This window comes from Sprattus sprattus, assembly GCF_963457725.1.
Source record: "Sprattus sprattus genome assembly, chromosome: 11".
Classification (NCBI taxonomy): Eukaryota; Metazoa; Chordata; class Actinopteri; order Clupeiformes; family Clupeidae; genus Sprattus; species Sprattus sprattus.
In genome coordinates this window covers 1,981,839-2,007,001 of record NC_137909.1, presented here as the reverse complement: position 1 = coordinate 2,007,001, position 25,163 = coordinate 1,981,839, and the positions used below count along the sequence as shown (strand labels likewise).

Genomic DNA, 25,163 nt, shown 5'->3' with positions numbered 1-25,163 from the left:
TCGATTCTAAACCGATAATCTTTTTATCGGTTTAGAATTGATAATCGATAATCAATGCATTTCGACTATTAAAACATTCGAGTTTGCTACTCAGAGTCTTTGCTACACTTCCTACTTTGTGTTTGATAATTAAAGAAAATCATCAGATGAGTTACAATGCAATAATCGATGCAGCTTGCATTTCAACATAAAATGGATGTGTAAAAATTATTATTATTATTATTATTTTTTTTAAATTACAAACTCGATTATGAACTTTTCTGAATCGAGACAGAATCTTTTAAGGGAGAATCGAGAACAATCGAATAATCGATTTTTTTCCCCCACCCCTAATCGAAACCCATTCTCCTCGGTTATTAAAGGTATGCTAAAAACGAAGAGACACAACACAAGACTATGCCTTATTACTTACAGTCCCTGTAGTGATTGCCAACTATTGATGACAATGTCCACAATGTGGAAGTAAGATGATAACTACTTTACTGCTTCATGTTACTAGTATAGTTTAGTTGTCCTCAGGCTGACACAGCTTTTATGTCCTGAACGTAGTTAGTCTAGTAGGGTTGAAAGAAGACTCTCTCTTCCTCCTCCCCCCCCCCCCCCCCCCCCCCCTCCCCCCCAACACACAGGAATGGGATCTCTGCAGCTCAGTTTACTGAACACAAAACAGAGCGCAAACACAGTCTCTCTCTCTCTCTCTCTCTCTCTCTCTCCCTCTCCCATTCCTCCACACAGCGTCCACTTTGCAACCAGAGACCTGGTTTACATGGGTAACAGATAGCCTACACACTATAGAATACAAGTGCACACCAAGTTACAAATGATTATACAATACTCAATTAATAATAAAAACTATTACCGTTTCCACATTGAAGAATTACGTTCCAAAATATTTTTTTTCCCATGGACTCCCACAGAACTGAATAAACTTGAGGTGTAACAGCCACTGTGGTTCTGCTTCCTGTCCTGGCCCTATTACCACCTTGCATGCATTCATTTCAGCAACCCGAACGCTGTCTCATCCATTATGATTTCCCAAGTCAAGTTACACCAAACAATGTCAATGCCAGGGAGCCTAAAGCAGTTAGAACATGCTCACACCTCATGGCAAACTCATGGTCCAACAGGTAACGCATGAAAACAACAGATGGGCATATTGTCCTGCCACATGGTCTATTACTTAGTGATGTCTCTGGTAGAAGTCAAAGATATTGGCTTGTGTGATTTGCTGGCAGGGGGTTTGTTCTGGCTACTAAGGCTACCTTCATGTTGAAGCATATTTGCATTAATGTTACTGATAAGGCTAATATATCAATTCTACTGCTATGGCTAATGCATTAATGCTACTGCTATGGCTTATGCATTTGTCGCTACCCGATCCTAGTCGGCACATCATGCATGCTCAGACACAAACGGTTAATGGCATAAGGCTCATCATCAACATATGGGGCTTGTCTTAAAGCAGCAATATGGACTTCTGTTCAAAAACTAGTAAGCTAACAACCTAAAAGGCATGCAAAAACCTTGCGAAGACCACCAACAGCCCAGCTGACACTGACAAACTTTACAACATTATCTTCTACACATTAAAAACAAGTGCAAAAACTTGTTAAAAACATTTCTTGGGAGCTTTTCCAAACAGTTGCTGTGTTTTTTAGGTGTTTGCACCACGGTTGAACCAAAGCGGACTGGAGGGTCGTCTTGTTCGTCTTCTCTGATGAGTCCAATTTCACAGTAGGTGCAAGACTGTGGCTTGTAGGCCTCTCCAGGTCTCCGTCTAACCATCAGACGACCATGTGTTGGGCAAAGCTGAAAATTGGACTCATCAGAGAAGACGAACTAGAAGACCCTCCAGTCCGCTTTGGTTCAATCCTTATGGTCTTTTACAAACCTCAGCCAGGCAAAGTACAACGTTGTCCCGGAAGAAAAACTTGCTTCCTTTTGCTCTGACAATGTTCCCCAACTCTGAGAAGTGTTTTTTCCAGCAGGGCAATGCTCCATGCCACACAGCCAGGCCAGTAAAGGTGTGGATGGAGTATCACCAGATCAGGACCCTGTCATGGCCAGCCCAATTTCGAGACCTGAATCCCATAAAAAAAACTCTGAAATGTGATCAAGAGGAAGATGGATGGTCACAAGCCATGAAAAGAAGCCGAGCTGCTTGAATTCTTGCGCCAGGAGTAGCATCAAGTCACCCAACGGCAATGTGAAAGACTGGTGGAGAGCATGCCAAGACACATGAAAGTTGTGATTTTAAATCAAGGTTATTCCACCAAATATTGATTTCTGAACTCTTCCTAAGTTAAAGCATTAGTATTGTGCAGTTTAAAAATGAATATGAGCTTGTTTTCTTTGCATTATTCGAGATCTGAAGACACTGCATCTTTTTTGCTATTTTTACCAATTGCCATTTTTCTGCAAATAAATTATCTAAATGACAATATTTTTATTTGAAATTTGGTAGGAATGTTGCCGGTAGGTTATAGAATAAAACAAAAATGTACATTTTACTTTAACACATACCAATAAATAGTAAAACCAGAGAAACTGATAATTTTGAAGTGGTCTCTTAATTTTTTCCGCGGCTGTATATATATATATATATATATATATATATATATACATATATTCATTTGTTGATTTTCTTGAATTAGGCTACCAAACACAAAGTAGGAACTGATTTGAGACTGAGTAGCAAACGAATCGAAATGCATCGATAATCGTTTTATCACTTTAGAATTGATAACCGATAATCGTTTAGAATCGATAATCGGTTTAGAATCGTTGATTGGTTTAGAATCGAATCGTTGACCTCGTAGAGTCAAATTGAATCGTGAGGTGCCCACCCTCAGTATGTACCCTCAAAATGTAACTTGGGATAGACAGTGTGATCCTCCACCTCATATTTTTAGTCTATAGTGACACCATCTCTCTCGTTTTTAAGTAAACAGTCATGTTTCGGTAAAACTGGCTGTCTTGGATGGCTTCCATGATTGAAACCATAAACATATATGCATGTCTATGATTGAAACTGGCGATCTCCACTTGCTTTGCTGTCGACAGTGTCGCAAAGTGACGCATGTGCAATGTGCGCGACTAGGATCGGGTAGCGGACTAGGATCGGGTAGTGACAGCATTAATGCTACTGCTATGGCTAATGCATTAATGCTACTGCTATGGCTAATGCATTAACCTCAGTTAGGTATATTCAATAATTCATTCAGAGGTACATTTAACTTTTGAACTGAATGAGGGAAATAATAAAAAAATAGGTTAACTGTGGGCAAGCCAATGTAAAATTTCCACCATTTTGGATTTCATCAGTGATTGTCTTTTTTCTTATCAACTTGTATTTAATGACAATACATTTATTTATTTCAGAAAACCTGTGTGCCACAATTGCATGTCTATTTATTTCAGGTGACTTATATTTCATGACACTATTGACACCGTGACAACATGTCATAATGTCGTAACACTGTGCAGTCTGCCTTCACCGGTCAGTCAAAGACGGGGGGTGGGCTATAGAATATCATTCGTTGATTACAAGCACCAGCACATGAATGGCCTAGGTCATGACTTGATGCGTAAAATTCAGAGTCAGCATGTAGCCATTTTAAGACTTTCATTGAACTCCAGACAATCTCGGCCTTTGCAGGTGTGCCAACATTTTTGACCATAACTGTTTTAGCAAAATCAAGCAGTACTATTTACTGTAGACATGAAGATCCAGCTAGCTTGCTAGCTAACGTCGGCTAGAAAGGCAAGCCATGTAGGCCTAATGGTTTCCTCCATGCCTTACTCTTGCGGATCTCAGTTCCTCATTGGTTATATTCCTGACTTGAAAACCAAAATATGTCATTTAGCCTTGATTTACAGTGCCCTCCACAAATATTGGCACCCCTAGTGAATATGAGCAAAACAGGCTATGAAAAAATATGTCTTTGCTGTTTATCCTCTTGGTCTCTTACTAAAAATATTCACAAAAATCTTACCTTTCCATTGAAGTAAAATTATTGAAAGAAAAAAAAACCTGTTGACATTAAATAAATATTTTCCCCCAAAACATGTGTGCCACAATTATTGGCAACCCTTAATTTAATGTTTTGTGCAGCCTCCCTTTGCCAAGATAACAGCTGTGACGGCTCATGTCCACGATACAAATGTCTTGCGTTTAATCACTATGCGACAAGACGTCTGGGGGGCGTGGTCAGAAAATTCAGTTTGGCTGTAGCAATGCTCAAGTATATGAAACTTATTAGCAGCTAGCTAGCTAGCCACTATGTGTGCCAATGGGTTTTCGGTTAAATTTTCACGGCAAGCTAACAGTAATAGTTGAGAGTTCAGTTAATATGTTGCGCTGATTACTTTAATTTATAATTTGTGTATTTATTCTATCTAAACCATATATATCAGCCAGTTCAATCACGAAAACATATGTAACTTATTTAGCAGCTAGCTAGCTAGCTACAATGTGTTTACAATGGGTTTTCGGTTTAAGTATTAGTGTACCGTAATAGTTGAGAGCTTAATTTAAGACCTACAATATTCTGTTTGACCTCACAGCATTCGTGTAGCATATAAACTACAAACCGAGTTGATTAGACGTATAAAAAGTTGTGTAGATAACCTTTATTTACATAAAATATGTCCCGGTAACTGAGTCCCGAGACTCCGCCATCTTGTTTCGATATTTTCGATTACTCCCGCCCCTATCAGCTACGTTGACTTCCAAATCACACACCCAATTCCTCAGCAGGCGACAAATCTCTTCAATTCTATCCCAATGAGAGCGGCACAATGTCGCGTCTCGTGGACACCCACCGTCAGTCTTCTCCTATAATGCGTGATGAGGTTGGTGAACACATGGCACGGGATCTGAGACCATTCCTACATGCAGTATCTCTCCAGATTCTGAGGTCAACGTTTGTAGACTCGGCTTCAGCTCATCCCACAGATTTTCTATGGGGTTTAGGTCGGGGGACTGTGATGGCCATGGCAAAACCTTTATTTTGTGGTCGGAGAACCATTTTTGTGTTGATTTTGAGGTGTGCTTTGGATCATTGCCCTGCTGGAAGGTCCAACCACGGCCAATTTATAGCTTGCTAGAGGGGGCTTTTAGGTTTTCATTTAATATCTGCTGGTAGGGCTGTGCAATTAATCGAATTTCGATCGCGATTTCGATTTTGGGGTCAAACGATCTCCAAACTCGTATAATCTAGTTGAAACGATTAATTTGACATTTTCCGTTTTACAGTAGGCCTAGAGAGTTTATGAAAGTTTATGAAAGAGACGCGCATGCGAAAGCATTCAACGCAGCGAGAGGGAGTACAATCTAACTTGCATGCTGCATCAGGAAGTAAGCCGTTGGCAGGAGGAGGGACATGCCAGTGAACCGCCAATCAGCAGCATTGACTGTTGACAGACATGTTGGAGTAGACCTACTGTGTGGAATATTAAAGTTTCAGTAACGTTACAGTTTGAAGAACGATAACAAGCTCCTATAGCAGGCTTTAACTAGGATTGTTTTAGGGCAGAACTGCAAGGTACATATGTATTTCTGTTTAACAACAATATGATTTTTATTAGCCATTTTTATTAGCTTTGCTATGGAGTAATGCTGGGACCGTTGTTCTCTAGCCATCAAATAGGGAATGTATTTTTTCACGCATAGAACTTATTTTGAATATTTTGAATAAAACGGCTGTGAAAGAGACTGGAGGCAAGCACTTCCCCTGCCTCCATGAGGGGGGAGTGTGAGAGCATGTTAGAAAGCCAAAGTTATACTTATTAGCGGCGATGTGTTTCAACGGATTTTTGGTGTAAGCGTTAGCAAATCGGCAGGTAAACATGGCGGCGGTAACATGACTCGGCTAGTAATAATTATTTTAGAACAGTGAGTCGACGCATGCCTGGCTAAAAGCCTGTCCTACAGTCGAGTCATTCGTCAGTGCATTTGGCTGTCAATGTTGTGGCAGTGCACTTAAACAAGAAGAAAGTTAATTTTGGATACTTATACGTGTTTCTGTGTGATATTTGATTGTCTTAATATATATTTTATTCATGAAATGTTTTATAAAAATCAAATGTTATATTCAGAATGTTGTGGCGGTACACTTACACACGAAAAAGGTTTTATTTTGGATACTTATTCGTGTTTCTATGTCATATTTGATTGTGTCAATAAATGCATGTTTTCAAAAATAATCGTTTGAATAATTGTGATATCAATATTGACAAAAATAATCGTGATTATGATTTTTCCCATAATCGAGCAGCCCTATCTGCTGGTATTTGATGGAGTCCATGATACCATGTATCCTAACAAGATGTCCAGGGCCTTTGAAAGAAAAACAGCCCCACAACATCAAAGATCCTTCACCATACTTCATATTGGGTATGGGGTATGGGGTGCTCTTCAGTATGGCTGTCTTTCTGTCGACGCCAAACCCACCTTTGATGTTTGTTGCCAAAAAGCTTTATTTTGGTCTCATCTGATCATATAACTCGTCCCATTGAAAGTCTGACTTACATTTGGCTTTAGTTTGTTGTTAATTGACAGCAAAGGCTTTTTTCTGGCAACCCTCCAAAACAACCTGTGGTGATATAGGTGGTGTCTGATGGTAGTTTTGGAGACTTTCTGACCCCGAGACTCAACTAATCTCTACAATTCTCCAGCTGTGATCCTTGGAGATTATTTTGCCAGTCGAACCATCCTACTCACGGTGCAATTTGCAGACAGGTCCTTTTCCAGTCTGATTCCTTACATCTCCTGCCGCTTTAAACTTCCTAATTATTTCCATGATAGTGGAAATGGGTATTTTCAACTGTTTAGAGATTTTCTTGTGTCCATTTCTTGATTTGTGCAGCTCAACAACTTTCCGTCGCAGATCGTCACTGTGTTCTTGGGTCTTTCCCATAGTGATGAATGACTAATGGAATTTGCCTGTGTTACTTCATATTTGTACGCCAGTGGAACAGGAAGTCAAGATATTTGTGAATATTTTGAGTGAAAGACCAAGAGGATAAACAGCAAAGACATATTTTTTCATAGCCTGTTTTGCTCATATTCACTAGGGGTGCCAATATTTGTGGAGGGCACTGTTTATATATATATTGGAACCCAGATTCAAAAGTATGCGGATTCAGTGACCCAATCCGCCCTGTTTGTGTAAATTTAAGGTCGATCCGGAGACATTTCTCGCAATCTTGCGTTCGTGTAAAGTGCCCCTTTGTATACAATAGGTTGCTATGCTGTTGATTTGCCCATAGATTATAAGCTTTGCAACTCAAATAGCCAAACTAAGATAAAGTTTGACCAAGGTCTGTCTCTGTCTCTCAAAAATATTTGAGATGCTACTCTATCGTACTGTAGCCGGCAATGTCAGACCAAAGCAATCTTCTTTGGTAAACGTTTTTTGAGCAAACCTTTAAAAAAAAAAATCTTTCTATACCATCATTAAAATAAATCCCGTTCTGTGGACAAAGAACTTTTATTGTTCCTTTTTTATTATTCCAGGAATACAGTGTAGTTGCATCTTCTATCTATTTATTATAATTCGATCCATTGCATGTTTGAATTTGGACTACAGCGTTTAAAGAAACAAACTATACCAGAAACATAAAGAATCCAGATCTACCGTTAGGACTATGTCAAAGTATTGGTTAGTTTGTAGGCCGTCAGTTTGCTGGCTAGGATAATGATGACTAAGGGGTGTTAGCTAAGTGTTTAGTCCAAGTTGCAATATCTACTATCTACAGTGCTAGAAGAAAAATGATGGGTGAGTGTGCGACAGTCTTTGTTTTTTCTGTGACAATAAATCATTCAACAGACATACACCATTGAGAAGTCCATTCTTTTAGAAGAATTGTTGGATCCTGATGAAATCGGTTTAAATGGGTGTTACATTTTTTTCACCAACTTTTAATTCTCATCTTCCATTTTCAAATAACTTTAGTTGGATCCATTGTGCATACTGACTTTTTAATACGATGGGACTATACACAATTCTACACACCTCGGTCACACCCACCACACGAGACAAATATTTCCCACTGCGTAATGTTTCGAGGAAACACGTTGTTGTTCAATCCGGAAACCGTAGAAAACTGTGCACATCGTTTTAAGATGAACATACCCCAGGTGCTTTACCGGAAACGAGTTTGCAGTACAAGCTAACTGGACTACTGGCTATCTAGATGACAAACCGAGCTGACATTAGATAGATGCCCAGCCAACAGAGCAACAAACGAATGACCTGTTAAAACTTGGATTTAATTCAAAATATAATATCGACACAGAATGAACAATATCCCCAATTTCCCTAACCCTTTTTGGGCTAACGTTGCAGGCACAAACTAGCGAAGCAACGTTAAGCTGTCAAACTAACATAGTGCTTTGCATGCCATCAATAACTTATTTGTATGCGATCACTTTCCACCTAGATGGTTTAATGTAATAAATCGCGTATCTAGACCAGACAGTATCAGGGAAACGGATGCATATGTATTATAAACGGTAGTGTAGCATTGTTAGCTAACGTTAGATTTTAAAGTGAGGTAACGTTAGCTAGCGAACATAGCTAGTTAACGGACCCTTCAGACGCCTGACAAGTCACCTGCTTGTTAATATTGCCGACGTGTCAACCAGTCCCCTAAAACAAATAAAAAACGTAACCATCACTGCATTAACTACAACACGTAAAACCAGCTGGATTAAAACAGAATAACTCCATCCTCTTACTAGTTAGCCAATACACTGCTCAGAAAGCTAACGGGGAGCTAACAGCCGTAGGACAGGCTTTACGTTTGATAGCTAGCTAATTTATCGACCATGACACAAAAATTCTATAACTCACCTGAAAGGGATTGCTGAAGTCGGGATCTGCAAATGGGTTGCTGTCAAAATCCGACATTCTCACGGCCACGTAAACTACTTCCTAAATTTTCGACCGGCTGACAACACACAGCCTTACAGTTAACCTTACCCCAAAACTGTTCTGCCAAAGCTTCAGGTTACTTACAGCTTCAGCTGCAAAATGGCAGGATCGGAAGTGATGTTTACCATCGATAATTACACTTCATCGAATCATTTGTAAGCTGCGCAGCAACTTCATTTGTCTTCGTACATCTATTTCAGACATTACGAATACAATTCACATTATTCGTTTTTATCTTGAGTGGAAAGCATGTTGCCTATCACGCCACAAAATAGGGGCATTGAAACATTTAAATCCATGGTGTGTAGGTCTGTGAATTACTACCTTTCCTGTTTCATTGTGCATTCGTGGTCTTTCCCTGCCTAAATGTATGGCTACATAAACTATAAAACATTGTATGACGATCTGCAATGTGCGTGTGGCGTGACCACTATACTCCAGTATTTCTATTTTTTGTATAATTAGTGCAGTCTACAGATATCACATTTGCCTGAATTTGTTATGATGGTCTTAACCAGATCACAATGCAAACCCCTTGTAGATTTATCAAAACTTTTGTAAACAGCACTTTGCATGCAATACTTCAAACTCACGTTGAGGCTACATGGTTGTGAGAAAGGTATCTGATTCTGGGTAGTGCCTCACATCCTACTGAGGGTGTAGGTTGTCCTATTCACTGTAGGTCTACAACATCAAGAAAAGTAGGCCCTGACTACCCAACTCTTTGTACAATTGTGTATATCTCTTAGATTGACCATTGCCATGCTCTACGGGCTGGTTTACCAGCATGCACAGTGAAACCACAGAACATGGTGAGTCTCCCTCTGGAACAACCAAAACACTCCACTGCTCATTAACCTCTAACCTTTGACCTTTAACATTATTAAAACTAACCTCTACTGGCTTCTCATGGACACTCTAATTAAATTCAAGTTCCTAAAGCTTGCCTCCAGAGTGACTTCTGGGTCTTTACTGGGAAAAGTATTTGCCCCCTTTCCGATTTCTTATTCCTCACATTTAAATGTTTCAGATCATTCAACTAATTATAATATTAGACAAAGACAATGTGAGTGAACACAAAATGCAGCTTTTAAATGATAATTTCATTTATTGAATGTAAAGAGTTATTCAAAACCTACATCACCCATGTGAAAAACGAATTGCCCCCTTAAACCTAATAACTGGTTGTGCCACCCTTGGCAGCAGCAACTGCATTCAAACGTTTGCGATAACTGGCAATGAGTCTTTTACATCGCTGTGGAGGAGTTTTGGCCCACTCTTCTTTGCAGAATTGTTTGAATTCAGCCACATTGGAGGGTTTTACAGCATGAACTGCCTGTTTAAGGTCATGCCACAGCATCTCAATCAGATTTTAAGTCAGGACTTTGACTAGGCCACTCCATAACCTTAATATTGTTTCTTTTGAGCCATTGTAGGTGGACTTGCTTGTATGCTTCGGATCATTGTCCTGCTGCATAACCCAACTGCGCTTGAGCTTTAGGTCACAAACTGATGGCCGGACATTCTCTGGTAGAGAGCAGAATTTATGGTTCCATCAACTATGGCAAGTCGCCCAGGTGCTGAAGCGGCAAAGCAGCCCTAGACCATCACACTCCTATTGTGGAATGCTGTGTTAGCTTTACGCCAGATGTAAAGGGACCCATGTCTTTCAAAAAGTTCTACTTTTGCCTTATCAGTCTCTCTTGATGAGTTGTCGATGTGCGTCTTGGAGGAATTTTGGCTGGCTGGACACTCCTGGGAAGGTTCACTACTGTTCCTTATGATCTCCATTTGTAGATAATGGCTCTCCCCGTGGTTCGCTGGAGTCCCAGAGCTTAGAAATGGCTTTGGAACCCTTTACAGACTGATGTCAATGTCTTAGTTTCTCATCTGTACTAGAATTTCTTTAGACGGAATCATGTACTGTTTTTGAGACCTTTCAGCCTACTTAAGACAGGTGTGAAAAGGTGAAATCCCTCCCCCTTCTCATTGTGGCCCAAAGGGGGAGAAGAACTGGAATCCACGCATTTATTACTTCCCGCCTCGATTATTGTAATGCTCTCCTGTCCGGATGCAGCATCAACACAATAAAGAGCCTCCAACTTATACAGAACGCTGCTGCTCGTACACTCACCAGAACTAAAAAATATGAACACATCTCACCGGTACTCGCTTCTTTGCACTGGCTCCCCGTTAAAAGTAGAATCGACTTCAAAGTACTCCTGCTAACATATAAAGCCCTAAATGATCTGGCTCCAAACTACCTCAAGGAATTAGTCGTCCCCTATTGCCCTCCAAGGCTGCTCCGTTCCCAGAGTGCAGGCCTCCTGGTAATTCCAAGAATATCAAAGACCACAATAGGAGGGAGAGCATTTAGCTACCAAGCCCCTCTCCTCTGGAACAATCTCCCTGCCTCCATCAGAGCTGCAGACACCGTGCCTATATTCAAATCAAGACTTAAGACATTCCTCTTTAGTGCATCATATAGCCAAAAGTAACCGCGCCAACAAACCAATCACCTGCTGTACCAGCCACCCAGGCATATCCGAACACAAATTCAAATATTACTTGCATTTAGTACCGCAACATCAAATGTGTTTCCTGTTTGCCGAGTGGATGCATGTACGGCCCCGGCAAACAGATCACAACAAAAAACAAATTAAATTACTACCTGTAATTTAGTACCGCAACATCATATGTGTTTCCTGTTTGCCGAGTGGATGCATGTACGGCCCCGGCAAACAGATCACAACAAAAAACAAATTAAATTACTTCTTGTAATTTAGTACCGCAACATCAAATGTGTTTCCTGTTTGCCGAGTGGATGCATGTACGGCCCCGGCAAACAGATCACAACAAAAAACAAATTCAATTCCTACTTGTAATTTAGTACCGCAACATCAAATGTGTTTCCTGTTTGCCGAGTGGATGCATGTACGGCCCCGGCAAACAGATCACAACAAAAAACAAAATGTTCAATGCCAGAAAAACTAAACATATCTAAGTATTGCAATATGCAACAGGCAAACCGACACACAGATGACATGTCCCTGGTTGGTGAAATGATTCATCTGTGTGTTTGTTCATGCTGATTCCCGACTAACAGACCCGCAGACTGATTCGTCATTTCCTGTTTGTTAGATGGATCAGGAGGAGCCTCCTGGGCCTGATCACTCCCCTCCTCAGCCCGCCCCGAAACGCCCCTGCAGACCGGCTCCAGAGCAACACCAGCATCGCCCACGCCGCCCTGCTCCCCATCCTGGGCCCTCAACTCAGTCATCATCCCCTTGACGACTTCTCCCGCTGGATGTGACGACCCCCACCCTGGTCATCGGCAGCTCCATGGTCCGAGATGTCCACACCCCCCCCTTCAACAAGCGGCCCCTGCAAGGTCCACTGCCTCCCCGGAGCCAGGCGTGTTCCAATCGCTGATGGATGTGGAACTTTCCCTCCCCACCCCCACCACTCTGCACGTAGTCTCTCTACCTGGTCTACCTAGAGAAACCCTCGGCCAACCGCACCCACTGCCACTGCATTGCCGTCCACCTACTCTACCCAATACCCTATGCTAGCATTTATGTACAATATACATTATTGCCTCCACCGAAATGTTTCTCTGTCCCTACATCCCCTACCCCTGTAACAGTAACCCTATTGCCACAGTAATCTGGTCTTGTCTGTATCATGTATTTACCACCAGATGTATGTACACATATGTCCAGTGACCAAATGCTGGCTGTGTATTGCCCCTGTTGCTTCCTTTCCCCTTCTGCCACACTACCCTTCCCCTTCCCCCCTTCCCCCCGTCCCACCTTCCTGTCTCCACCCGGCCGACCTCAAGCAGATGGGTCCCCCCTTATGTGCCGTGGTTCTGCTCAAGGTTTCTTCCTGCCTAACAGGGAGTTTTTTCTTGCCCCTGTTGCCGTTGTGCATGCACTAAGGGGGTTCAGGCTCTGGGCTCTGTTAAGCGCCGAGAGGCAATTGTATTGTTATGGCGCTATACAAATAAAATTGAATTGAATTGAATTGACTCCCCTACCTGGATGGTTGGGTCCGGGTTCCCCCACCTCTGTGAAGGGGTCCAACTGACTCTAATTGGACCAATTTAGCCCTTGGGCGGCCTTCTTTAAGGTGTACCTACTTTTTGAATGAGGGGAAGACAGAGGGAAGACAGAGTGAAGGGTTTAAGTAACAAAGGTGACAGGTGTGCGTGATAAGTACTCCGGTGATTGTGAATGAGAAATAGTTGCGTGAGTTAAAGTCGAAGGGGGCGTGGCAGGAGTTCAGCACTGCCGTGACATATATCCACACATCAAACCACAACCACACGACCTCATGCCCATTTTCCTCTCAGTGAAATTCTGCATTTGGGACCAAAAAGGATATCCTGACATTCTAATCAGTACAGTTGCACATAAAATGAGCTTTACATATTTAGTATTGAGTTCAGTTTGTTGTCTAACACATAGCTATGACAATATAGTACATTTTGATAATTGTAGCTTACTAAGTAATACCTCAGTAATAAGTAGGACGCCCACACCAGATATTATTTATATAAGTAGCACTACTACTGCACAAATGCAGAAAGTATGTCATCTGAAAAAGCTGGTGTGTGACCTTATAGAAGGGGTTTGTGGATAGCACAACCATTCGATGAAATGCATGTGACCATTAAGTTGCACAGTTTCTGACGCTAGCAGAACATGTCTTTGTCTTCAAGGATGGACCAATGTTTTTCAGCATTTATATCCATCACAGGCATAAAAATGGAGAAAACCACCAATACATTTCTTTAAGATTGTGATACTTGGATTAGATTACTGAATAAAAATGTAAAAACAGGTAATCAGTAATTGTATCGGAATACATTTTTAAAGTAATCCTTCCCACCCTGGTTGCATGACTGATGACAGTTGCGTGTCTGTTACATGAGGTTATGTTGATGGAGACATTTAATGAAATTAAAAGTTCAACAACCAATCACGCTGCTCGCAAGCTGTTTACCTTGTGGGAAGTTACCATGCTAAAGTGCTGACATTAGAAAGCTGGCTCAGAAAACTTGTAAATCACCTAAGACTAAGCCACCTTCAGTTACAATAAAAGGGGGCCTCATTCTCGAACGCAGTTGAGAAGAATTTAAGAAGGAATTTCTTCTGAACTCCACTTCCGGTGGATATAGGACAAAATTTGGCATTCATGAAAGTTCTCTCATCTGGGATTTGTTCTGAACTTTAAAAGAACTAGTGCAGTGCCCGTAGGATTTATGCATTCTGTAGTGTTAGCAGACGTAGGTGTAGGCTAGCTGTTGTTCAGTGCAGAACTGGGAGGATAACATGACGACGTGGCCCGACATAACTTACAGCGAGAATTGCGCGTATTTCGTGAACTCCATAGCAACAGATGGGAAAGCAATGTACAATCTGAAAGCCTCCGAGGCTTATCAATATAAGCTACCATTTGTAGCAGCCACTCTTGCGTTGTGATTTTGATTGGCACCCAGCCGTTTATTCATACACTCTGACAGGTTTAATGAACACAGAGCAAAGGCGATCACACACAGTATCTTCCGAATGACAGCCTCTCCCAGCCAGGGTAAATGCAGACTGAGGTTTATAATATTGCAATAATGAGAAAACAAAGTCTACACACGAATTACAACAGATACATCGGGACACATCTGAAAACCTCTAATTGCGTCAGTAGATGCATGAACGCATGGTCACTGGTCTAGGCTTACCATCAACATTGAATAGAAAGCTAACTCTTATACAAATACATCAAACTACAATATACTACTTAACATGGTAATGAGAGTTGGTTACATGCGAGGCCCATACGCATCAACTTTGAAACGTAGTATAAAGAAGCTTAAAAATGAACGAAACAAAATCAATCACTGTCTTTAGATTATAAAGAAGCTTAAAAATAAACGAATAGATAAAATCAATCACTGTCTTAAGATTACCTGAGCAAAAGTCTGTATCTGTTCACCAAGAAGAATTTGAATGCAGACCTCACCTCCTCTATCCAACGGTATTCTGAACTTTGAGTGAAGGCAGGATAGTTTATAACGCTACGCGTTTGATTGTGACGTCACTACCCATAGTGCCGACGGGACGGGAGACGATAACCCATTGTTTCCTACGGGAAACGGTAAAATACAAATATCTCGAAAACTATAAATTCAAAAATCTTCAAAATCAAGGATGCACAGGTTCATGACATGCATAAGCTACTTGCGAAATATCATAACTAACGTATCTACCGTCAGGGAGATACGCCCTAGACAGACTGACACTGCCACAAACCCACACACAGAGATTCCTGGATTTATAGATAGATTTCAGAACGCGAAATAGCAGTCTTAAATTGGCCAGAGTTTTCTCAAATGGGATTCCTCAAAAAAACACAAGATTCCCCACTGGGCCGCCCCGTGTTAGAAGTGTTAAGGGCTGAATTTGTGAAAAATCTTTGGTGATTACGTCCACATCAACTCTACAGACATCCTCGGATTTCAATAATTATAATAATAAAACATATGAGAATATTTGTATCATAAACAATTGTGTTACACATTTAAAGTCAGGATTCTAAGAGGCATCGTGATGTCATAAAATAAACTAGAAAATGTATTTCCTGAAGGAAATAACAGTGCATGAAATGCAAAAGTTAAGAAAGGAAGAATAAAAGAAAGAAGAGTGAAAGAAGAAAGGAAAGAAGAGTAAAAGAAGAATGGAAGAAGGAAAGAAGAGTTGAAAAAGGAAAGAAGAAAGGAAAGAAGAGTGAAGAAAGTAAAGAAGAGTTGAAGAAGAGTGGAAGAAGGAAAGAAGAAAATAAAGAAGAGTGAAGAAAGGAAGGAAGAGTGGAAGAAGGAAAGAAGAAAAGAAAGACGGAAAGAAGAAGGAAAGAAGAGTGGAAGAAGGAAAGAAGAGTCAAGAAAGGAAAGAAAAGTGGAAGAAGGAAATAAGAGTGGAAGAAGGAAAAAAGAAGGAAAGAAAAAAGGAAGAGTGAACAAGAGTGGCTCTGGATAAAGAGATAAAGAGAGAGTGGAAATTTGAAAAAAGGAGATAAAAATGGAGTGAAGAACAGAGATGGAGTGTGAGAGAAAGTAGAATGAGAGGGATAGTAAGAAATATGGAGAGAAAAAAAGTATAGAATGGAAGGTGTCTTAATGTTCCTAGTTACAGTTAAATTTAGAGGGGGACAGAGAGAAGAGGTTCCTTGGATTTGGCGCAGGTGTCAGTGAAGCACAGGTGCAAGCCAGTTTAAAGACCCTATTATGATGTCATAATGGCCCAATGTAAGTCAATGGGAGAAATTGTATTAGTTAGTGTGCTTGCCCGAAGGGAAGCACAGTATTGTTCTTCATAAGTTTTCTTTATTTCTTTATTCTCCCCGTTTTTCTTGCAGCTAACAACGCCTCGCCCGATTGAGATAGAGACGCCGTTCAAACACCGAAACGTCCGGCCTGATCCGGTGCAACCTGCTATATCTTTTCGTGGCGGTACTCCTTGTCACTCCTTTTTTATTCCTTTTTTCATCCCCTTTTTCCCCCATAGACTTGCATGGCAGAACTGTGGGGCATTATGACATCATAATAGGCTCATTAAACTGGCTTGCACCTGTGCTTCACTGACACCTGCCCCAAATCCAAGGAACCTCTTGTCTCTGTCCCTCTCCATTCAACTGTATAAAGCGGTGTTCACACTAGACTTCTTTTTTAGAAAAAAGCGCAGCTTTCAGCGCCTTTTGACCTCTTCAGAATTCATGGATATCATGTTATGTCACTGTCTTTTAAACACCGCCATATTTGTGCCTGATGCAAACACATTATGGTCATAACCTACAGTCACAACTCAAAGAAAGTTAAAAACACTAGGGGATATGTTGTGCTGTTGAATGTGACAACCTAGATATACAATTACTACAGATTTAGGGAATGACTGACCTGTTAAGTGAAATGCAACACGTTGATACAGTCGTAGTAATGGCTGTGTATTATCAAAGCTATATAGCTACTGTCTTGAGCTAGCTACAGTGCTAGCAGTAATGGCTAGCGAATTGTTTACGTTCACAACCCACAGACAGTTCAAAAGGCCCGGGATATGTTGTGCTGTTGAATGCGACAACAGTCACCAAAGAAAACCTAGATATACAATTGATACAATCGTGAATACAATCGTGAATATCGTGAATAGCCCGCTACTGAGCAAGCTAGGAAAAAAAAAAAAAAAGCTAGCAAGCTATTTAGCCTTCATCCAGGGCTTGGCTACAACTCGTTAGCCAATATTGGCGTACAGTTTCTGTACGCTTGAAATCTCCGGTTTATGGGGATGGATTATGTACAACATAAATGTCAAGGTCAGGAAAATAAAGTTGGGGCAGATGCTTTGCAAAAACACAGTTACATTGTGGAGTTAACGATACCGACAGTTTGCATACCTAGCTAGGTAGCATTAGATACCATTGGATCTAATAAATGATGCTAAACTAGCTGGATTAACAATGGATATCCTCAGTTTAAATAACGGGTTAACATGACAAGGCGTACGTTTGCCCGTTAACACATGCCTTCCAATACTTAATAACGTTACAATACTTATCTAAGCTTGTCCTAATTGTAGCTTTCAATCATCTTTGTGTGTTTTGTTTTTGTCGTGGTAATTTCACGTGTCAGATGAAGAAGAAAAGAATTAACCGTCTGAGTAATGTAACCAAATTTGAAGCCTCGATACATTTCACAGCATTTCATATGGAGGCTGATAAAATAAATCATTGATTAACACGATCTTTGGAGGAATAATTACACCCCATAAGAGATAGTGTCACTTGGAGCCTATTTTAAGACTTCTCCAAGCTAAATGTAAAACACTAGACCCTTTCACAATAAACAAGCAAAGAAACAAACAAAAACAGAACAACAAAGATACCCTCATATGTCTAAACGTCAGTGGAGCCAAAATATAATGGTTGAGCTTGGTTGCTTGCTAAAATATATTGGTTGAAAACAAAAAGGTGTATTCAGTGTCACTACAGATGGTTACACTGGAAGTCTGGTAGATTCATCCTACAACCTGCATTCAACGTTGTACTGAACACAGAAAACACAGTACTATACAGAGTTTGTTCTCAGATATCAGTCTGTGAGGCCCCTCAACAACATATGCGCACTCGGCCACTGCTGCTTGTGCTTGATGGCCGCAACAGAGCAAGCACACTCTCGCAGTTCGTTCACGAAGCGCATTCTAGTTTTTCTTTAATATTTTTTTTAAGTATTAAGTTTAGAAAAGTGAAAAATACATAGCATAAGTGTCCTTTACGAGTTTGAACGAAGTTTCTAAGTTAAGCAGTTCGAGCTCAATTAAGCGCAGAAGTTCGGTACAAAGAATAACTAGAAAATGCATTTCCTGAAGGAAATACCAGTGCATGAAATGCAAAAGTTAAGAAAGGAATAAGAAAAGAAAGAAGAGTGGAAGAAGGAAAGAAGAAAGGAAAGAAGAGTGAAGAAAGGAGAGAAGAGTGGAAGAAGGAAATAAGAGTGAAAGAAGGAAAGAAGAAAAGAAAGAAGAGTGAAGAAAGGAAAGAAGAGTGGAAGAAGGAAAGAAGAAAAGAAAGAAGAGGGAAATAATGAAAGAAGAAAGGTAAGAAGAGTGAAAGACGGAAAGAAGAGTGGAAAAATGAAAGAAGAAAAGAAAGATGAGTGGAAGAAGGAAAGATGAAAGGAAAGAAGAGTGGAAGAAGGAAAGAAGAAAGGAAAAAGGAAAGAAGAGTGGAAGAAAGGAAGAAGAAAAGAAAAAAGAGTGGAAGAAGGAAAGAAGAGTGAAAGAAGGAAAGAAGAGTTGAAGAAGGAAAGAAGAAAGAAAAGAAGAGTTGAAGAAACAAAGAAGTAAGGAAAGAAGAGTGAACAAGAGTGGCTCTGGATAAAGACAGTAAAGAAAGAGTGAAGAGGGAAAATATTGAAAGAAGGAGAGAAAAAAGAGTGACGCAGAGAGATTGAGTGTGAGAGGGAGAGAGAGAAAGAAGGAGAGAGAAAAAAGTAGAGTATGGAAGGTGTCTCTTAATATTCCTAGTTATACAGTTGAATGGAGAGAGAGAATATAGCTGCAAGCAGCGATGTAGTGGCCAAGCTGGTCAGATGACCCAGAAGAAGCATTCGCTACACTCAGAAGAGGCTTTAAATATACTAAGCAGAAGCTGGATTCGAACCGATGAGGCTGCCAACGACAGGACACCAATCACCAACTCACTTACCTAGTGAGCTATTGTCGGTGATGTAAATCACAGAGTTCAGTTGCTGTCTAAAAATGGAAGCGTTTTTTTCCTGTAGCAATGGTTGTCAAATTTGGACACAGTCTAAACAGTTGTAATTCAATCCTATTTTGACAAGTCGAGGTGATTTTGGTCTGAAGATAATCTGTGCCAAATTTGGTGACTATTTGATATTCACCAAAAACGTTTTATTCATTCATTCAAAATGGCAGCCACATTAATTCGGCCACATCGATTTGATTGACTGTAACTAACAAATAGTTGCGAAAATCAAAACGCCAAGGGATAACTTTTGTGAGGCTTGGTCTGAAGATCATGTGTGGCAATTTTGAAGAATATTCTACAAGAATTGAAGGGGGAGTTGCGAAAAAACGCTTTTCCTTAACATTCAAAATAGTGGAGCATCTATATAACTGGGTATGATGTCATATAGTGCGTTGAACTCGTCTTGATCCAGGGAATCCAACTGTACCTCATTTTGGAAAATGTGGCATATGGTTCAAAAGTAACGTGTGTAAACACATCTTCAACTTTGACCCATTGGTGGCACTAGAGGGTTTGAGTGGGAGACATGAAAGTTGGTGAGATTGATGAGGGGACTACTCCCAAAGAGTGTGCCAAATTTCACAACCTTTGACCACGCGGTTCAAAAGTAATGTGTGTAAACACATCTTCAACTTTGACCCATTGGTGGCGCTAGAGGGTTCAAATGGGAGACATATAACTTGGTGAAAATTTTGAGGGAACTGGTACCAAAGAGTGTGCCAAATTTCACAACTTTTGACCATGCGCTTCAAAAGTAACGTGTGTAAACACATCTTCAACTTTGACCCATTGGTGGCGCTAGAGGGCTCAAATGGGTGACATGAAACTTGGTGAAATTGATGAGGGGACTGGTCCCAAAGAGTGTGCCAAATTTGGTGACTATTTGATATTCACCAAAAACGTAATATTTATTAATTCAAAATGGCAGCCAAATCAATTCGGCCACATCAATTTGATTGACTGTAACTAACAAATGGTTGCGAAAATCAAAACACCAGGGGATACATTTTGTAAAGCTTGGTCTGAAGATGATGTGTGGGAATAATAAATAGAAAACCAATAGGTGGCTTCACAGCTTCGCTGCTTGGCCACCAAATATAGGAGTGTGGGCAAAGTATCTACTAGGGCAGCGTATCTACTAGGTACATCATAGAGACGCCATTTTGTCTGTCGCGTTTTGACATATTGACTCAATGGCGTAGCTGTTAAATATATGCCTGAATGTTAAATACATAATTTAAACAGGACCCCAGGCTGTTAAAGCTGCCAGTCATTTACAGTGGTAAAATGAAGTAATTATACCCGAAACACTGTTGTGAACAAGTAAGGTCCACGTTTGTTTAGCGGCAAATAACACAAAGCCACAACGTGACGGAAGTTTTTTTTTGCATTTTGTCTGCCGTGGTTTGGCAAACAAAACGATACAGTTAGTTAGTTTGGCTAACGGAAGCAAGCTACCGAGCTAGCAAAACCGTTAGCTTACGCAAGCCACGCAAACCTCCACACATCCTATCCAAGCTGTTATTGGATCGATTTCAACTTCAAGTTCAACCTCAACTTAACACGTACGACCTCCTGTAAAGGTAAGTGCTATCTTCGGCTATTTTATGTTTTGCAGTTAACTTAGAACTGCTGTTACATAGGCAAAGTGTAGGGGCTAGCCTACTGTCATTAGCGACGGTGCGCCTAAAACTTTGTATTGCCATTTGCTACGGTTGACTGACGGGGACGGGAATGTATTTGTTTTCTCCTCTTTTACCCGGACGCATTTAAGTCTCGAAAAGAGGACATGTCAGGGTAAAAGAGGACGTCTGCCTTGTCTTGTGTTTCAGTTGCTTGATGTTTGACTGTGTAAGGAATGTTGTTGACTTGCTAGTTTGTCATAAACAGCCCCTAGCAAGTAGCCGCTAGCAAGACATCCCGTGAGCGATGTAAGCAAGGTTGTTTTAACACTCTTGGACAGGGCCGTGCAGAGACCTTTGGAGGGGCAGGTGCTCAAAGTTAAAAAGGGGGCACATGTAGCACGGATTTGTAAAAATGTATTTATCTAGGCCTTTTCTATAGCCTATGTCCACTGGTGTGACGGTCATTTCCACCAGTGTGACGCTGAGTTCATTTCACACTATAGGACAGTGTTATCACAAGGGGTTGGTTTATACCCCCAGACACATTACAGTGTCTCCACAGCTGCCAACACACACACACACACACACACATCCATTTCACAAACAGGTGCATACTCATTAGGTTTTAAATGAGCGGGGGAACTATATGGGAACAAGGCCTTTAAACTATAATTTTACAGGCAGCAAGTAGCCTACAGCTGTGTTTCACTGTGAGTATGAAAGTTGTCAAAAGGGTGCAATGTTTATAGTCAATATGGGTCCATTTCAACATACAATTTCAATGAGTGAGATGGATGGAGAGAGAGGGAGGGAGTGAGAGATGGAGATAGTGAGAGAGGGAATGAGACGGATGGAGAGAGAGAGAGGGGGGGGAGAGATCCTGCTCAAAACGTATTGTCTGCACTCAAATACACTGTTGCTTGCAAAATTGCCGTGTTTCAGTTTAAGTTGTCGCACTCAAATACACTGTTGCTATCAGAAATTCCCTGTGTTTCATTTTAAGTTCTCGCACTCGTTCTGCTCAAAGACTTCTGCTCGCTCTCGCTATCTGGCCCTCTCTCTCTCTCTCTCTGATTGATAAGAAAATAACGTTACCAAAATTCACCAACCAATACAAAATCATGACGTGAAATGAACGAAAATGCTCTCAGCTTTAAAGACCACGCTCTATATTAAACGATACAAACTTCATACGTTGACAAGTTTATTTACGGGAGTTAATCAACTATTTTTGGCTCATATTTGCATGCAGTCATTTAGCAGACGCTTTTGTTCAAAGCGACGTACAAGAGAGAGGAATATAAGCCCCTATAGCAAACTTTACACCGAGTTATTCCCGAGTCATCATGGCACATTTGGCATCACAAGGCTACTCGGCTTACCTAGTAAACGGGAGCTGTAGAGATACTTATCCGAGGCGTCGGTCAGCAGGGCACGTCAGGGCAGAGAGAGGGCACGTTGTGGATCATGTGACCGACCAAGGTAGATCTAAATTATTATCATTTCGTTAAATGTATTATTATTTTGGGCCGCACAGACGGACTTTTCACACACAAATTAAAAATAAATTATAATAATAATAATAATAATAAAAAAACACTCTGACAAAAGGGCACTTTGGGCATCAAGGGCAAAAGGGGCAGGTGCTCAAGCCCCCTTAGCCCCCCCCCCTCTGCACGTGCCTGCTCTTGGACATTGATTTTTTCTTCCTGATGCTAGTATTAAGTGCTCTGGCGGTAACTTCTTTGCAATGTTATTGTGATAGCTACGTTGGCTAGGTTGCAAACAACTTCCCTAACACAGTCAAACATCAAGCAAGTGTCAATTTGGCTGCAAGAACGTAGCCCAGTTCATTGTCAACATTAAACTCTAGTAAGAAATCGCTATACATGCAAAATAAGCTAAAATTTCATGTATGTGGGCCTATATGATCATGAGGTCACAATGCACACAAAAGTGTACAAAATAATACACACTTGATGCAATAGGCTCCATGCTGAGGGTGGATCTTGGACTAATTCTTTTATTTTTAGTGAAGGAAAATTATTATTCCATGAATTAAGATAAACATGAATGTGAATGAATTTTACATCTGTCAAAATTTTGTAATTCATACTTATGGAAATAACTATGTCGTCGTACAGTCAGATACGGACAATAGGTCTACATTGCCCTGTGTAATCAATGCAATGATGTCACCATGTAGTTTTCATTAATATCTTGCTGTAGGCTATTACTAATACGAATGCCATTTGTTAAGTGTTCAAAAAGCTGGGCAGGAACAAGCTGGTAAAAAAGGGAACCTTATAGATGTTTTTTGTATTACTATCATAGAGAAATACAACAGTAGCCTATTGTATCGTATTTGTGGTATTGTATTGTATTTGTGGTATCGTATTGTATTTATCGAGTTTCGTGATATTTTGGCAGGTATAGTATCGATGTCATAATTTTGGTATCGTGACAACCCTAGTGTCAACCATATGCTTCATCAGTTTCAGTGACATTGCGTTTTTGGTATGGTGCAGATTGGCATTTTGTAAATGTCTGCTTAATTAATTACTGTGTGTTTCTTTTTTCCTTCAGGTTTACCTACAGAGAGGCAAAACTGGGAACCATAGCAACATCCATACATCCATCATCCATTTGTAGTTCCACGTTGGTGGGACTAACTGCCTAGCACTATCAGAGCAGGGGTTCAGATGTCATGCTGTATTTGAAAAAAAAAACACTGGTCAGGAACTGCCATGCTTAATGTTTCAGCAATAGTGAGGTTACGGCTGCGATATCAATGGTACACTGCTCTACGGTGTCCTCGACATCGCCCACACTGAGGAGTGTGAGTGGCAGATAGGCTGCTGAGGTTAATTTCCCTGTGATCCTGATTTTCAATAGCATATTATGTCTGGTACACTGTTTTAATATTGTCGCCTCCCCAAACTATGACACACCATGCTCAACCTCCAAATGATGATACTGATCTCACTTCTATTGAATACTAAGATATTAATTTATATACATTGAAGTTTGCATGCTCATTCATGAAGAATGACCTTTTGTATTTCATTTGATAGCTATAAGGCCCAATCTCGATTCTTCCCCTTGCCCCTTTTCTTTGTCTAAGTCTATGTCTTAACCCTAGCACTTGCAAGTGTAAGGGCCAAGGGCTGAAAACTTTCCCCTATGAAATGAGACGCCACTCGGTTTCGGGTACGGCACTTGGCGTCCCTGGATAATACAGGATGGTACATGTAAAGCACAGATCGATGTCTTCAAACAAGTGCTGTCATTCACAGATATCAAACGGAATTCGCGGATAAGTTATCTGTAGACATGCGTGACTGTATGAGCTATGAAACTAGCGATTTAAAAAAAGTTTCAATTATGGTTGCAAATATATACAACTGTATAGAGCACAAAACTAGTCGTAATTGTTTTGTGGACGGTACATGTAAAGCACGGATCGATGTCTCCAAAACAAGTGCTGTCATTCACAGATATCAAACATAATTTGTGGATAATAAAGTTATCTGTACACATGCATGGAGTCAGGCTAGTCAGTTCAGTTCAGTTCTTTGTTTCTCCAACTGCAATTCCATTCTAAGCATCTCCTGATCCCCTGCTGTTAACTGACCATCATTCTCATCTCCCTCCACAACTTCTAACAACAAAGGAACTACCCCCACTGCTAAATTAACATTTTCACTCCTCTCAGACATGTGGCCTGGCAAAATGTCCTCTGTCCCGCTCACACATTCCACCAGATCAAACAATTCCCGGGTCATCCACTCTTCTCCAGCCCCCATATCACCTTCAGCTCTTTCAGTCCCTTCTGTAGATTGTGATAAATCTTGCCTGTGCTTAATTTCCTTTTCTTTAGCAATTTTCATAAACAATGTTAAAGTATGCAACTCCTGCTGTCTCTTCATTTTTCTCCTTCTACTTTTATCCTTAATTTTGTAATCCCAAATTTTACCCTCCATCTGAGTTAAAAGCTTTATATCATATGAACCCTGATCAGGCCATGAAATGCTGTGGTTTTCAGTTCTCTTTGACCATTTTTTACAGTGATGCCTTACCAACTTTCCATTTGATGAATATAATTCAATTACTACCTCTCAAGGCGTACCTGGTTTTACTTCCACTGAAGCCATCTCAAAATAAAACTATCAATTGAACTTTTAACAACTGCACGTGAGATCTGAGGAACTACCTTCCCTCCATACAAAAAACACAGGCCCAAAACGAAATGCTTCCTTGGATTTAAATCCCACCTTTCCTA

General features: G+C 40.6%; 1 protein-coding gene across 1 annotated transcript in view; it reads right to left on the bottom strand.

The window, feature by feature from the left end:
- Positions 1 to 8,997, bottom strand: part of scamp1 (secretory carrier membrane protein 1) — a 49,052-nt gene extending 40,055 nt beyond the window's left edge. The window contains exon 1 of the mRNA XM_080847934.1: positions 8,859 to 8,997. Coding sequence (XP_080704060.1) covers positions 8,859 to 8,915 — 57 coding nt within the window. The 5' untranslated portion in view covers positions 8,916 to 8,997. The remainder of the gene's footprint in view (positions 1 to 8,858) is intronic.
- Between the last annotated feature and the right edge of the window lie 16,166 nt (positions 8,998 to 25,163).